This window comes from Artemia franciscana, chromosome 16 (genome assembly GCF_032884065.1).
Source record: "Artemia franciscana chromosome 16, ASM3288406v1, whole genome shotgun sequence".
NCBI classification, from domain to species: domain Eukaryota; kingdom Metazoa; phylum Arthropoda; class Branchiopoda; order Anostraca; family Artemiidae; genus Artemia; species Artemia franciscana.
Window position 1 is genome coordinate 35,409,915 of NC_088878.1, and position 16,651 is coordinate 35,426,565.

Here is a 16,651-nt window from a genome sequence, read left to right on the forward strand (position 1 = left end):
ACGTTTTTATTAGTAAAAAAAATATACGTAATTTACGTATTAACTTACGTAAAGAAATTCTATTATCGTATGTTTTAATTACGTATATGAGGAGGTTCAACCCTTCGTCAATATCTCGCTCTTTACACTAAAACTTGAATTTTGTCCCAATTCCTTAAGAATTACCCCTGAATCACAAAGGCCGTGGAATAAATAGTTGAAATTACTAAAAACACTTTAGCGTAAATAGCGAGGTATTATGAGGAGGCGAACCCCTCATATAAGTAATAATTTCGGTTCGTTTTATGTTTTAATGTTGCTCCTTACTTTCATTTGAACAAAACTTTTCATATTTATTTTTTCATTGTTTTTTTTTAAATAATACTAGAAAGTCCTGCGCCCCCTTGATTGAAATTATCTTCCCCCGTGACAAATTTCTCCTTGGAAAGATCCTCCCACGTAACCCCTCTCCCTCAACTTCTCCCCAAACAAAAAAAAAATCCCCGTGAAAACGTCTGTACACTTCCCAATAGCCATTAGTATGTGTTACAACGGTCAAAGTTTGTAACTTGCATCCCCTCCCACGGGAACTGTGGGGGAGTAAGTCGTCCACAAAGACATAGTTATTTGGTTTTTGGTGAACGAAATGGTGATCTCAGAATTTCGATCCGGTAATTTTGGGGGAAAATGAGTGTGGAAGAGGGTATAAGCGCCCTCCAATATTTTTGGTTACTTAAAAAGGGCACAACAACTTTTCATTTCCGTTAGAATGAGTCCTCTCACGACATTCTAGGACCACTAAGTCGGTACGATCACCCTTGGAAAAAAAACAAATAATCAAGCATCCGACATCTGTCTTCTCGCAGAAAATGTGAAATTCCACAGTTTTGTAGATAGGAGCTTGAAACTTCTATAATAGTGTTCACTGATACGCTGAATCTGATGGTGTGATTTTCGTTAAGATTCTGTGACTTTTAGGGGGTGTTTCCTCCTATTTTCTAAAATGAGGCAAATTTTCTCAGGCTCCTAACTTTTAATAGGGAAGACTAAACTTGATGAAACTTATATATTCAAAATCAGCATTAAAATTTGATTCTTTTGATGTAAATATTGATATTAAAATTCCGTTTTTTAGAATTTCGGTTACTATTGAGCTGGGTCGGTCCTTACTACAGTTCGTTACCACCAACTATTTGATGTTGTGGATTTGATAGAGAAAACAGGATTGAATGACGATGCTGGTGTCGCCATCTCAGCGTAAAAAGTAACTAATACTGACCTTGAATACGCTCACTCTACAGACTTTCCTTTACCACCACTTTTCGAATAGAACAACTCCGAGCAGACGCCTAAATATGATAAACCTGGATATCGAGACAGGACTCTTTCAACCAGAGGGTTGACTTGAAAGGGGGTTGAGTTACATGGCTATTGAGTTGAATGAGGATTAAATTGCATGGGCTTTGGTTAAACGGGGGTTGATATAAACGAGGTTGAGTTAAAAGAGAATTAAGTTGAACAGGGGTTGAATCCCCGGTTCAGTTGCACGGGGCTCAGTTAGACAGGGCTACGAAACATAAAATTAAAGACATCAACAGTTTTTTGCTTGTTTCTCCAAATTTTAATTTTTCATTATAATCTTCATCACCTTCATTATTCCACAATATAATAATTGAATTTGGCATCATGGTACTGAGCCTTTACCATCACTGTGAATAAACACTATCTATAAATTGATGTTTTTGAATATTTTTTCCATCAGGCCTACTATGATTTGGTCAGACCTAGCTAAGAGTAAGAAAAATATATCTTAAAAATGATAAGCTCAATCTAAAGATAAAAAAATAAAAGGCGAAAATTTGTGACGCGGAAACAGGGATAATCTTGAGATAGCTCCCATCCTTGGTTATATTAAGTTTCAGTTCTCTTAGATTTTTCAGGTTCACTTGCAGTTTCAGTATGGGCATGGAAATTATATATTTGTTTCACAACGAATTAAAATAAATAATAAATGCAAAAATCATAACAGGTTATTGAACTGTTAATTTACAATTAACAATTAATTACAATTAAAATGTTATTATATACATTAAATACAATTAAATGATTTAAGAATACCAGGAAGTAGCTAATCGAAATTTCCTCCTGCAGCTTGACCCTAATTTGAGATTGCTCACGGCACTTCAGGGGAAAAGTGTCGAATTCATCGTCCTCCACATGGCTGAGCAGGCAATTAAATAATTAAATACAATTAAATGTCAATTACAATTAAAATTAAATGCCAATAATTTTTAGCAGTGGAAGTTTTAATTTCTTTCGGTTTCTAAGGGCCAAAAACAATTTTTTTCTGGTTTTGCTAAGAACTGTAAAATACAATGAAAGTAATAAAACGTAAACTCTCATTTATTTGAAAGGGAATAAAGCAAGACCGTCTCCAGGGGAAGCGACTAGAGGGCTTGACTCCCCGCTCCCAAAAAAATTTTGTCCAACACTTAAATACGTAGTAAATAAGCATATTAAAATTTTTTCGTTGCTATTTTTCAAATTTCCTTTTTTAGCCCTTCCCTCCCCCCGAAAAAATTCCGGAAAAAACCTTGGAGTGAAGGTAGGACAGGTTTACTTCATTGTCCTTAATTATTTAAAGCATCTGACAAGTTTCTAGCCAACTTTAGATTATTTCTGATTGAAAGTAGCAGAAGTTGAAATCTAGCTTTTTATTTTCACCAAATTAAAGTTCAACATCGATGAAGGAATTCTATTGAAACATTGAGTTTCCGATTTATTAGCATTTCAACAATTTTAAGCCAATGTAACTCAAGTTCTTTGTTAATGAATATTGCAAGTGAATTACATCATGTTACGCGTTAAATGTTATTGACGACTACGTTACAATACACTAAACAGTAATAAACTACGAAAAACTTACTAAATAAAATGCAAGAGAATCGATCTTAAAATATGTTCTATCTTTGATTATTTCTTTCATCCCTTCTTCAAGATTTTGCATGTTCAATAATCTCGCCCTTAGTTGAATCTTAGGCAAGTATTGATAGCTGACTTTACCAGTTAACCACCTCCTCATGATCTTACTTCTAGAGGATATATTGATGAAAAATTGCACATTGGATGTAAACCAAATAACGTAATAACATAATTACGTATGCTAAATATCATATAACTTAGGCTATACGGTAATAAAGTCGTGTTCTAAGTTAAACAATAAACTATATATGCTACTACACTAAACTAAGTTAAGCGCCAATAAACTACGAAAATGTACTAAAGACAATGTAAGTGAAACTATCGTAAATTACCTTTTGTTTTTTATTCCTTCTTGCAACCCTTCCTTAAGATTTTGCACGCTATGAGTCCGATAATTTCGTTCGAAGCTGCATCCTTAGCAAGTATCGATATCTACAAAAATGTAGAATTTTTTATTTTTTGCCAGAAGGCAGATCACGGATGCGTGTTTATTTGTTTGTTTTTTTGTTTGTTTTTTTTTCCTAGGGGTGATCGTATCGACCCAGTGGTCCTAAAATGTTGTGAGAGGGCTCATTCTAATGGAAATGAAAAGTTCTAGTGCCCTTTTTTAAGTGACAAAAAAAAACTGGAGGGCATCTAGGCCTGTCCTACGCTAATTATTCTCCCAAAGTCAACGGATCAAAATTCTGAGATAGCCATTTTATTTAGTGTAGTCGAAAAACCTTATAACTATGTCTTTGGGGACGAATTACTCCCCCACAGTCCCCGTGAGAGGGGCTACACGTTACAAACTTTGAACAGTGCTTACATATAGTAATGGTTATTGGGAAATGTACAGACGTTTTCAGGGGGGTATTTTTTGGTTTGGGGGAGGGGTTGAGAAGAGGGGGATATGCTGGGGGAACTTTTTATCGAGAAATTTGTCATGGGGGAAGAACATTTCCATGAAAGGAGCGCAGGATTTTCTAGCATTATTTAAAAAAAAAACAATAAAAAAATAAATATGAAAAAGTTTTTTCAACTGGAAGTAAGGAGTAGCATTAAAACTTAAAACGAACAGAAATTATTACTTATATGAGGGGCTCACCTCCTCTTAATACCTTGCTCTTTACGCTAAAGTATTTTTAGTAATTTCAACAATTTATTCTATGGCTTTTCTGATTGAGGGGTCATTCTTAATGAATTGGGACAAAACTTAAGCTTTAGTGTAAAGAGCGAGGTACTGACGAAGGGGTGAACCCCTCATATATGCAATAAAAACATGAGAATACAAAAGTTCGTTACGTAGGCTAATTTATATGTTACGTATATCTTTTGTTAATAAAAACATTCTTAAAAAATTAAAAGTTCTTGTTGCCTTTTTAGTAACCAAAAAATTTGGAGGCAACTAGGCTTCCTCCCCCGCTCCTTTTTTCTCAAAATATTCGATCAAAACTATAATAAAGCCATTTAGCAAAAAAAAAGAAATATGCAAATTTCGTTTAAATTATTCCTCTTCGGAGAGCCAAAGTAAAAACATACATTGATTCAAAAACGTTCAGAAATTAAATAAAAAAAAAACAAGTTCTTTAACTGAAAGTAAGGAGTGACATTAAAACTTAAAACGAACAGAAATTACTCCGTATATGAAAGGGGATGCTTCCTCACCAACTTCCCGCTCTTTACACTAAAGTTTTTTACTGTTTTAAAAAGAAGAGTTGAGAAAAAGAGTCAAACTGAAAACACGACTGAGGTAGACCACGCACAAGGCGTATGGATATTATCCACAGTCGACTCACTGCTTGATCCATCTACCAAGTGCAAAACCAAATGTCCGAACCTGCGGTTCCTCTTGTACTTCGAAGGATTACTATAGCAACGGCATTGAACGTCTGTAGGGTAAAACTAACCTGTCTCACGACGGTCTAAACCCAGCTCACGTTCCCTGTAGGTGGGTAAACAATCCTACATTTTGAAGAGACCGGCAAAATCCATAAGTAGTTGAGAATGAACGATTAATTAAGAAAGAGGGGTGAAAGAGGATTGATTCCTACCCAATCGGGTAAAGCTTAGGGGGGACTGTAAAAATCATTCATATTAGGCAAATTGACATTAAGAAAGGTAATTCCCTAGCAGTTGGTATTCTAATCATTTCCTTAACTACAAGGGAGGAGCAAATTGACTTGGATTCAAAGCAAATTGATTGGACTTCACTTGGATTCATTGGTCATTGGAGTCACTAATTAAAAATAGTCCAGGATTTCGATACTTAAAATTGACAAAATCAGTGATAATCTGTAATTGATGGATAAATTTACGTTTTGCATCAATATTTTAGTTTGGCGAGTAAAAGAAGACCGCAATTGCAATAATATTATAGGGAAAGAGTGATTAAAGAGTGAGATCAAGTTGGGTTTTGTTGGATGCATAAAAACGAAAATTATTGATCGATTTATTCTTTTTCTTCTTCTGTTTTGTATTCGTTATTATTGTCACCAGCCATCAAAGCGGCTCACGGTTCCCAAGAATATGTAGGAAGATTCGCTTCATATCGTCATTAAATAAAAAAAACAAGTTTTTTTAAATGAAAGTAAGGAGCGACATTAAAACTTAAAACGAACAGAAATTACTCCGTATATGAAAGGGGCTTTTCCTGCTCGACACCCCGCTCCTTACGCTAAAGTTTTTTTATTGTTTTAAAAATTAGAGTTGCGAGAAAGAATCAAACTTTAGCGCAAGGAGCGGGGTGTCGAGGAGGAAAAGCCCCTTTCATATACGGAGTAATTTCTGTTCGTTTTAAGTTTTAATGTCGCTCCTTACTTTCATTTAAAAAAACTTGTTTTTTTTATTTAATTTCTGAAAGTTTTTTAATTAATGCATGTCTGATTTTGGCTCTCCGTACATAAATTATTAAAATGAAATTTGCATATTAATTCTTTTTTTGGCTAAACGGCTTTCTCTTAGTTTTGATCAGACGATTTTGAGAAAGAAGGGGTGGGGAAGGAGGTCTTGTTGCCCTCCAATTTTTCGGTTACTTAAAAAGGCACCTAGATCTTTTATTCTTAACGAATGTTTTTATTAGTAAAAAAAAATACGTAACTTAAGAATTAACTTACGTAACAAACTTTTATATTCTTATATTTTTGATTATATATATGAGGGGGCTGGTCCCCTCGTTAATACCTCGCTCTTCACACTAAATCTTGTTTTATCCCAATTCTTTAAGAATGACCCCTGAATCAGAAAGGCCGTAGAATAAATAGTTGAAATTATTAAAAAAAAATTTTAGAATAAAGAGTGAAGTATTTATCTCCTCCTAAATACCTCGCTCTTTATGCTAAAGTATTTTTAGAACCCCTCATATGCGTAATAATCTCTGTTCCTTTTTAAGTTTTAATGCTTCTCCTTACTTTCGATTGAAAAAACTTTTTCATGTTTATATTTTCATTGTTTTTTTTTTATAGTAATGCTAGAAAGTCCTGCGCCCTTTTCATTGAATTTCTCTTCCCCCATGAAATATTCCTCCAAGGAAAGATCCTCCCATATAGCCCCCTCCCCTGAACCCCACACCCAAACCAAAAAAATCCCCCTGATAACGTCGGTACACTTCCCAGTAACCATTACTGTATGTAAACATTGGTCAAAGTTTGTAACTTGCAGCCCCTCCCCCAGGGACTGTGGGGGGTAAGTCATCCCCAAAGACATAGTTATTATGGTTTTCGACTATGCGGAACAAAATGTCTATCTCAAAATTTTGATTCCTTGACTTTGGGGAAAAAATGAGTGTGGGAGGGGGCCTAGGTGCCCTCCAATTTTTTTGGTCACTTAAAAAGGACACTAGAACTTTTCATTTCCGTTAGAATGAGCCCTCTTGCAACACTCTAGGACTACTTGGTCGATACGATGACCCCTGGGAAAAAAACAAAAAAACAAAAAAACAAATAAACACGCACCCGTGATTTGTCTTCTGGCAAAAAATACGAAATTCCACATTTTTGTAGATTGGACCTTGAAATTTTTTCTATAGGGTTCTCTGATACGCTGAATGCGATGGTGTAATTTTCGTTAAGGTCCTATGACTTTTAGGGGGTGTTACCCCCTATTTTCCAAAATAAGGTAAATTTTCTCAGGCTCGTAACTTTTGATGACAAAGACTAAATTTGATGAAACTTATATATTTGAAATCAGCATAAAAATCCGATTCTTTTGATATATCTTTTAGCATCGAAATTCCGTTTTTTAGAGTTTCGTTTACTATTGAGCCGGGTCGCTCCTTACTACAGTTCGTTACCACGAACTGTTTGATAATTCATATCGTCAAGCCTTGCGTCTTGTAAATAATTCAATCCATTTCTTTTCCCTATTCTCGTGTCATAATAGCACTGTATGATACGTATGCTAAGAAGGAACACAATTGAGTTTCTGTAAGTCTTTTCTATCTCTGAGGATTCTTGTTCTGCTACGATATAAATTTGTCTTATATTGCTGAAAACGGTTATCTTTTCTTTGATAAAGTTGATAAATGTTGGCTCATTTCTTTTACAGAATAATCTATCATAAAAAATTTCAGTCGATAAAAAATCTGAAAGAAAAAGGGTTCACGAGCTGATCATTTAATCACATCAGCTGATCATTTAATCAGCTGATGCATAATGTAGTCACCCATATTATTTGATTTAGTGAGCTTTGATTGGGTTGATTGGTTTGGCTTTTTTAATGAGTTTCCGTCTATCTAGTGCGCAAAAACGGAAGAAAACAGCAACAAAAGTAGCTGATGTAACAAGAAGACAGACAAAAATTTCGGAATACTTTGCGAAGTCAGACTGCGCTAAATTCAGCGAAGTAAGTGTATTATCTAGATGTAAAAAAATAACTAAAAAATGAATGGAAAGCATTATACACTTTTTCTTTTCCACATGTTTCAGCACTTTTAACTTATTGGCTATTACACTATAACATTATTTCTCACCATAGTCTCAGGAATGCTTATTTGGTGGAATAACAGAAAAAAAATTACTAATTTTAATGAAAGTAAAGAGTGAAATTGAAACTTAAAACAAACAAAAATTATCACTCTTAAACCCTTGCCGTTGTAAAATTGACAAGCGCTTTACTGAAAGCGCAAGGCAAAAATGACCATCGTGCACGCAATTAGCCTAATTTCTAAAGATTTTGCTTTTACTTTTGCCTTTTTGCTTTGTTTGCTGTCAGTTAAGCTCAACGGCACCGTTTGAGGATTGAAAATTTTTCCGTTTTAATTTTCAGTTTTGCTGTTCACTTTCACTACAAATCATCTTTTTTCTGTCAATTTTTTCTAGCTTTATTTTCCTAGATGCCTCTATTTCTGAGTTTCCTACTTAAAACTTTCAAATTCATGTAGAATGTAAGCATTTTCCAGGCTGACCAAATAGTCGGTCAAACTCTATTTCAATGCAACGGCAACAGACATGGAAATTCAGCTTTTATCTAGAAAACTATGGTTACAATTGCTCTAAATCGACGCCAGATTTCTCAGCAATAAAAAAGTTGGAGCTCCTCCATACTCCAATAAATAGGGCCTCGAAAGTGAAGAAAGGGGCCTAAAAGCCCTTCCCTGAAGCTGATACAATTTATTAATGAGTCTGAGAAATTTCTTATTTTTTTCTTGACAAGTATTTACCCTACTTTTGTTACTTTTGTTACTTTTTGTTACTTTTTGTTACTTTTGTTAATTTTTGAGCGAGCTAGAGAGAAGCCAATGGGTGTGTAAAACAATGGTGTTTGTCTGCAAATACTTGATCGACTGAATGAGAGATACTTGAACATTGACTAGAATTTAGAAAAAGGGTTTGACCGGGGTTTGAACCCCTTTGAATTAAGTAACTCTCTCACACAAGTCGGATGAATTCACCGATGAGCTATGACGGCTTAGATGAAATAACTACTTCAAAATTTCTATATTAAGGAATTTAATGAAACGGACTTTTCATTTCACCTGGCACCGTGCCTAGTTGTCCCATTGAATTCATACTCATACCCCAGAGTATCTTTACTGAGACCTTTCTACAGAAGGTCTGATCAGCCTCGTACTGCCACCCACCCAGAGCAGGCACCAAAAAGTGTCATTTTTTGAGGCATGTGGCACTTTTATGTGGCACAATCTCTCTAAACCTGAACATGCAGTAAAATGTAATCATCAGCTTTCGAAAGAGCCTTGTATTGTCTCTCTGTGAACTTCCAATAATCCACTAGAACTTTTGTGAAGAAAAAATAAAAAAGGGGAGAAGTTTAAGTTAGTATTTCTGAATTATAAAAGTTTCAAAAAAAAGGAATTATATTACAAATATTTTCTTTTGTACTTCTAACAATTAAAATAAAATAAAATTACGGTGAAATAAAATCTTAAATTTCATAGCTTTAGCAAGAACAAGCAGAACACCATCGCGGGAGGATTTTATGGGAAGACGATTGTGACAGGGCGTAAGATCCTTGTCTATGGACAACGGCCTCTGCAAAGGGCTCCCTCGACCATTTCGGGGTACCTGCAAGACTGGGGACCTTGCAGTTAACTTTATTCCTACTTGAGGAGTGCTGCCCCTCGAAGAAATTATAGACTAGTAAACGACACAGCTTTCGCACGGGATTCTGATTAATAGATAATTCTTCTGGGCTTGGTCTGTTTTAACGGGAGTTTTAGGGCTAAAAAACCTCTTCCTGACTGATTTATCTACTACGGGCTGCCTCCCCGTAGTAGCATAATATTTGTAGGCATGAATATATAATGAGTCGGGGGTAATAGTCTTGAGACTGTCTGTGCAGGATTTCACCTCTTGTTGATAGAAGAGCATAGCCAAGTGTTGAAAACCATGTTGTGACCAAGATGGGCCCAGGATTGCACATAACCCACATTCATACTGGAGGTCCAAGGGACTTCTTGCTTTCTGGTTCCAGGCTTAAGTGCTTCGGCGTAGACTTGAGAAGATAATAGAATAGATAGATAATATTAAGATAAGAGATAATATTAATCTTGAGAAGATTAATAGATAATTCTTTTGGGCTTGGTCTGTTTTAACGGGAGTTTTAGGGCTAAAAACCTCTTCCTGACTGATTTATCTACTACGGGCTGCCTCCCCGTAGCAACATAATATTTGTAGGCATGAATATATAATGAGTCGGGGGTAATAGTCTTGAGACTGTCTGTGCAGGATTTCACCTCTTGTTGATAGAAGAGCATAGCCAAGTGTTGAAAACCATGTTGTGACCAAGATGGGCCCAGGATTGCACATAACCCACATTCATATTGGAGGTCCAAGGGACTTCTTGCTTTCTGGTTCTAGGCCGGCTTAAGTGCTTCGGCGTAGACTTGAGAAGATATGTGATCCCCGTTCTGCACTGATATTCGTGATTATTGCTCTCCCCGAGGCCAAAATAATTTCAATGATTTCAAGAACATCAGAATTGGAACTTGGAATGTTACGACGCTAAAAATGGACTATCGTATTGACATTTTGACTTACGAATTCAGACGATTCGAATCGGACTTATTAGGAGTTTCAGAAACTCATATCCCAAGGGTAGGAAGCATGAAATTAGGTGATATAGAATTTGTTTACACAGGCAGGAAGGATGGGGCTACATAGACAGAGAGTAGGGCTCATGATGAACAAAGAAGCTGCTAAGTCTGGTTCAGGCTGGGAAGGTATTAATAATAGAGTACCAATTACTTATTTTATGACTACCAAATTTCAGGGCATCAATTATAGTAGTACATGCCCCTGTTGAACCTACTGACGGAGATACTAGTGACTAAGATGAATTTCACTTACAGTTACAGGAGAAAATAGACAGGGTCCTAGGTAGAATATAGAGTTTTTAATAGGAGATTTAACGCCCAAGTTGGTAGAAATAGGGATTGATGGCATCCTAGCCTAGTTAAATGTGGTGTAGGAAAAGAAAACAGTAATGACAACAAACCTTAGCAATTTTGTAGGTATAACAATCTAGTTATAAGCAATACGGTGTTTGGTCATAAAATAGCCCATAAGTTAACATGGTATTTGCGTCATGATGAGACAGAAAAACATTATTGATTAAGTTATAGTAAACCGAAGACTGGCAGGATCAATACAAGATACTAGGATTTATAGGAGCGTTGTTATTGACGTTAAATGTAAAGATAACCATCTAGTAGTGTCTAGGGTTAATTTAAAGCTGAAATTTTGGAAGGGTAACTACCTCCCAGGAATTTGTGATGCTGGTAGACTCTAGGATGAGAATTTGAGAAAGACTCTCCAGGAACAGTTGAATACTAAACTTGAGAGTTTAAAATTTGGCAATGTGGAAGATGGATGTAATAATTTTAGAAAAACAATTTGTGAAGTTGCCAATAGTGTCTTAGGGAAGAGTGCTAAGACTGCAACTAGGAATGATAGTGAAAAAGCTTTAGGTTCAATAGATAGTAGAAGTTCCTGTTGAACAATAAACTTGAGAGTCTAAAATTTCAAAATGTAGATGATGGTTAGAATAATTTTAGAGAAACAATTTGTGAAGTTGCTGATGGTGGCTTAGAGAAGAAAGATAGGAAGGCAGCTAGGAATATTAGTGAAAAAGCTTTGTTTTAATAGAGAGGCGAAGGGCCTTGTACAAGAATTATCTGAGTGACAGAACATATAAAAACATAAGGAATGTAAAGAAAGTGGAGAAAGCATTAAAATATGAACTAAGGAGGTGAAGACGGTGGGAGCAGAGAAGAAATTAAAAGTAGAATAGCCAAGGCTAAGGGTGTTTTTTTCACAGTTAAAACAAGTTCGGAAGAATAGGAAGATAAGGCTGCAAATCAATATTAGAATATTAGAAGCCACAGTGATGACAGTGATCAAAAATGGCTCCGAAGAATGGGTACTCCGAAAAGAAGATGGATATTTGCTAGATGTCTTCCAGAGAAATTGCGTACATATTGTTCTGAGTACCAAGCTGACTGACCGTATTTCCAACAGTAGGCTGTGCTAAAATTTGGTTCAATCCCGTTTTTTGGGGCTAGAATGAAAGAAAGGCTGATATGGCTAGGGCGCGTTGTGCAGATGAGGGTTGACAGATTGCTGAAGATTGTCTTTTTTGGCCAACCGTCTAAGACTAAACACAAGGCAGGTTGTCCTCATCTGGGGTGGAAAGACGTCATATAGAAGGATTTAGAGTAACTGGGAGCTTGCTGGGAGGGTGTAAAAAGGAAAGCTTTGATTAGATTGAGATGGATGAGCAGCGTGCGTAGCTGCGTTGCTATCAGGCGGATTGGTGCTGAGGTGAGTTGTTGTTAGTAGTAGTAGTAGTAGTAGTAGTAGTAGTAGTAGTAGTAGTATAGTAGTAGTAGTAGTAGTAGTAGTAGTAGATGTTAGTACATGTTAAGCTAGTGCTTTTACAGTCAAGGAAGGTGGCAGAACCCAACTCTTATTTGTAGTGAATTTTATTCATTTTAAGTTTTGTTTGAATATTCAGTTCAAGTTTTAATTGTTTTAAGATTTGTTTATTCATTTGCAGTAGTACCTGTTGTATGTTTGTTTATTTTGTACGTTTATTTGTTGTATGTTTGTTTGTTTATTAGTAACCTGTTGCATGTTTGTTTATTTAATTTCTCTTCGTCTTGGGTTTCATTTATTTCTTAATAGTCATTTTAAGTTTAAATTATTATAGATATTTATTGCTGCTGGTTTTAAGTTTAATTAAAACCTCGCTAAAGTATAGCGAGTCTATATACGAGATGTGTTAGCTTCAATTATTCTAATATTATGAAGTTAGAATTGTTTTCTGACTCCACACTGTCAGAATACTATACCCCAAACCCCCCACCCTAAATGTGCAAATATATTGCCCTAATTATATATTTCCTATATATTATGACACTTCTCTTTGTCTTTTCATTTCGGGTTTCATTTAGTCATAGGTAGTAGTTTTTGCTCGGCTTAGATTTTCATACAACTCATTGCTTTTCTTTGAAAAACTTTCGTTTCCTAAAAAGTTTTTTATAAAGTTAATTTCTGTTTGTTTTCATGACAAAAATTACGAATATTTTTGTTCCTATTAGGGCTGTTTTTACAACCTGGATGCATATACTGTTTTTTTGTTCATTTCAACATCCCCCCTGACATTCTCTTAAAGTTTCATCTTGAACCCTTAGTGGTTGCTGAGATTTCGCAGATAGGCTTATTAACAACCTAAATCTGAACAAAGTGTCTTTCGGTTTAGTTCATTGTCCCACGCCCCTCCCTGAAACATTCAAATTTATTCTATTAGCCGTTTCAGAGATATTGCAGATACACCCTTTTTGACAACTTGGGTGCACATAGTTTCCTTTGATTTAGTTCAATATCTCTCGCAACATTCCGGAGAAATTTCAACTTAATACCTTTAGCCATTCCTCATATATATTGGAGATATGTCTTTTTGATAACCTGGGTGCATATATCGCTTTTTGATTTTATTTAGAAGCTTCCTTGACATTTCTTAAAATTTAAATACAATTCCCACAGCCATTCAGAATATACTACAGATACACCTCCTCACAACCAGGATGTACACAGCATAATTTGGCTTTGTTCAACATGCCCTCAACTCTGGAGATGTTTCAATTTGATACCCTTAGTTGTTCCAGAGACGTTGCAGATTCGTTCTTTAGACAGATTGGATGCACGCACCGTCTTTTATTTAGTTCAATAGCCCCCTGAACATTCTCTGACAGTCTTAGCTTCCTGCTCTTAACCGCTTCAAAGATATTGCAGATGATATGTCTTTATAAAATGGATACACATAGTGTTTTTTGACTTCAAAATCCCCCTCCATTTTCCTGAAGGTTCACCTTAACAACATCCAATGATATTTCCGGCATCCCTGGAGGCATATTTATTGGACCTTTTGACTATTTTCTTTCAAAATTCTGATCAGTGTTGGGGGGCCGTGGGCATTTGAAAATGGCAAAGGTGGAGTTGGGTTGCCCCCCAATCACATTTCGACATCCACTTTATCTTGCCCTGAAAGTTTTAACTTAATGTCCTCAATCATACCTGACTTACTGTTGTTACGCCTTTTTGACAACAAGCATGCATGGTGTTTTTTTCCTTTGTTTGATGTCGACCTCAACATTTCCTGAAAGTTTCACCTTAATACCATAAAGCATTTTGGAGAGGCAGTATGAAACATTTCTCCTTTTCCCCAAATACAAACCTTACACGTAAAAAATGGATAACTTACATCTCTAGCTTAGAGATCCTGTCCTTGGGACTTTGAGATATTTATCACCCGTGGAGGCATATTTATACAGCCTTTAGACTATTTTCAACTAAGTGGCTGTCTCAAAATTGGTATTGGTTGCCTTTGGAGGAAGGCAGCTAAAAAGTCGTAGGAGGAAGAGGACTGGTCCCCCCCCCCTATCCCATTTGACTCTTACAAAGAAAAATAGAAGTTTTAATTCCAATTGAATAATTTCCCTTTAGAAGTTTCCACAACCATCCTTTCCATAACAAGTTGCTCTGGGAAAAGAAATTAGACAAACCGTTAACATTTTATTGCTCTATATTAAAGGTAACGCTGGAGCGAGGTTTAGATCATTCAGAAAAAAACTGTTCTAGATTGAAAATTTTTGCTGAATATTAAAATTTTGTCCAACATTTAAACTACAATTCAATATTCTTAATTAGAAAAACTAGAGAGACTTTAGAAATGTTCGTAATATCAACGAAAAATAAAACTATTTCGATTAAAATACTTAAATTCTAATTTTGGAGAAACACTTTCGAAAATGCAAGAAAAGATTTAGGTCCTATAAACAAAGTTTATCACTAAATACCTACCATATTAAATAACCCACAATGAAATAAGCAGCAATTCTGGATCCAATCCGCCTATTCAATCAAATACTTCTTTCTAGATACTCAGACCTTGTGAAATACCTTCTGTCATCTTTGTTCTACTCTGAAACCGTTCTACACAGTTTTGAGACTTAAATTAATGTTAACTAATTTTAAATTAATTAATTAATTAATTAATTTAATAATTTAATTTAAAATTAATTAATTTTAAGTGTTAATACCGTAAATTAGGTATCCCTTTCTAAACCACACTGCCTTTCTATATGAAAAACCAAACGTTCAAACGGAGATAAGTCCTTTTTTTTAGACAGTGGAAACAAAATAAAAATCCCCGATATCCCAGCCCACATAGAAAGGCAGTGCGGTTTGGGAAAAGGATACTTTATTTAAGGTGTTTCATAAAAATGGGTCGTATATGTGGGAAATAAGTTTGAGTTCAATTAAGTATGCAACGATAAGTCCAACATTTCTTTTGCAATTAGAAGACAAAGAAGAATTTGCCACCCTCATTGGAAATTTGTTTTTCATTTAGGCAGGATTAAAGAAGAAAATTTAGATCTCAAGACTTTGAATGAGCCGCGTTAGTAAACTCTCTTAGAAAAATCTAGTGAATGACCCGGAAGTAATTATTATGTGAATGACCCGGAAGTTAAATTTTTTTTTTAATTTGTTAGTTTTATGTTTAACGCGTTTGCATTTCTACTGATGACGATCACTGCATAAATGATCAAAATATCTCGAGATTTCTTGCCTGTTTTCACTGTCTAAATAAATAGAATTATCCCAATTTGAACGTTTATTTGTTCTTATTAACTGAATTTGTGAGGCTTATATTACGGTTTATTAGTTCTTTACCCCGAGAAAAGAGGAGTGGTCACTTCTCTAGTTCACAGAGCATTAAAAGTTGGTTCTCCACGTTTCCTGGATTCAGAACTTTGCCAACTTAGAGATATTTTATTTGGGAAGGATTATCCAATTGGCTTAATAAATTCTGCACTTGCAAAGCATATTGAAAAATTATCAGATAGTGACACAGTAAATGCAAATCAACGAAAAATTCAGTTTATCTTGGTCTCCCGTATATTAAAGTGGTTTCAGACCACATTTCCAAAAATCTAAGGAAAAATAATATTTACACTTACTATAGACACAGAAAAACTATCAATTTCCAAATATATCAAGATAAAGGTCCTATCCCGATAGATATAAACTCCGGTGTCTACAGAATTCCTTGCTCTTGTGGTCTTTGGTGCATCGGAAGAACTAATCAACGACTTCGACACCGACTTACACCTAATCAACGACCTACGGATAAATTAATTCAGCGCTCTACCTCAATTAATAACACCCTTGAAATCAGGAAAAACAGAAAAGTTTGACTTTTGAAAATTTACCCTATTAGAACACATTTGATAATCCAGACTATCCTATTTTATTAAACCACGCTAGCCTAATTTCGTATGAGAAAGGTATTGTCCAGCACTACAGAGAAAGGGCCTCCTGCAATCTGCCTCGACTGTGAACTTGCAATTATAAACCAAGGGATTTGGGCCAGAAATAAAAAAAAAATCAACTGTCTGTAATTGACTACAAAAAGTGCAGTGGACATGGGCTAGATGGGAACCCCATATGAGAATGAGTATATTGTTGGTATGTGTGAAGCGGATGGTTACTACCACTTGAGAAATTGTCTAACCATTAAGGATTCGTGCTTTAAGCGGCAAACATGGGCTCAATGAAATACCAGATGAAAGAGGACTATGGTGTTGGTATTCTCCCCCATGAAATATTCCTCCAAGGAAAGATCCTCCCATATAGCCCCCTCCCCTGAACCCCACACCCAAACCAAAAAAATCCCCCTGAAAACGTCGGTA

The 16,651-nt window shown here is 35.5% G+C and overlaps 1 protein-coding gene across 1 annotated transcript in view; it reads left to right on the forward strand.

Annotated features, from left to right (window-relative positions):
* Positions 1-7,522: 7,522 nt before the first annotated feature.
* The window catches only part of LOC136037395 (daxx-like protein), a gene marked incomplete in the record, with an annotated part of 129,635 nt that continues 120,506 nt past the window's right edge, over positions 7,523-16,651 (forward strand). Inside the window, 1 exon segment of the mRNA XM_065720140.1 lies at positions 7,523-7,782. Within this exon segment, the coding sequence (XP_065576212.1) occupies positions 7,657-7,782 (126 nt within the window).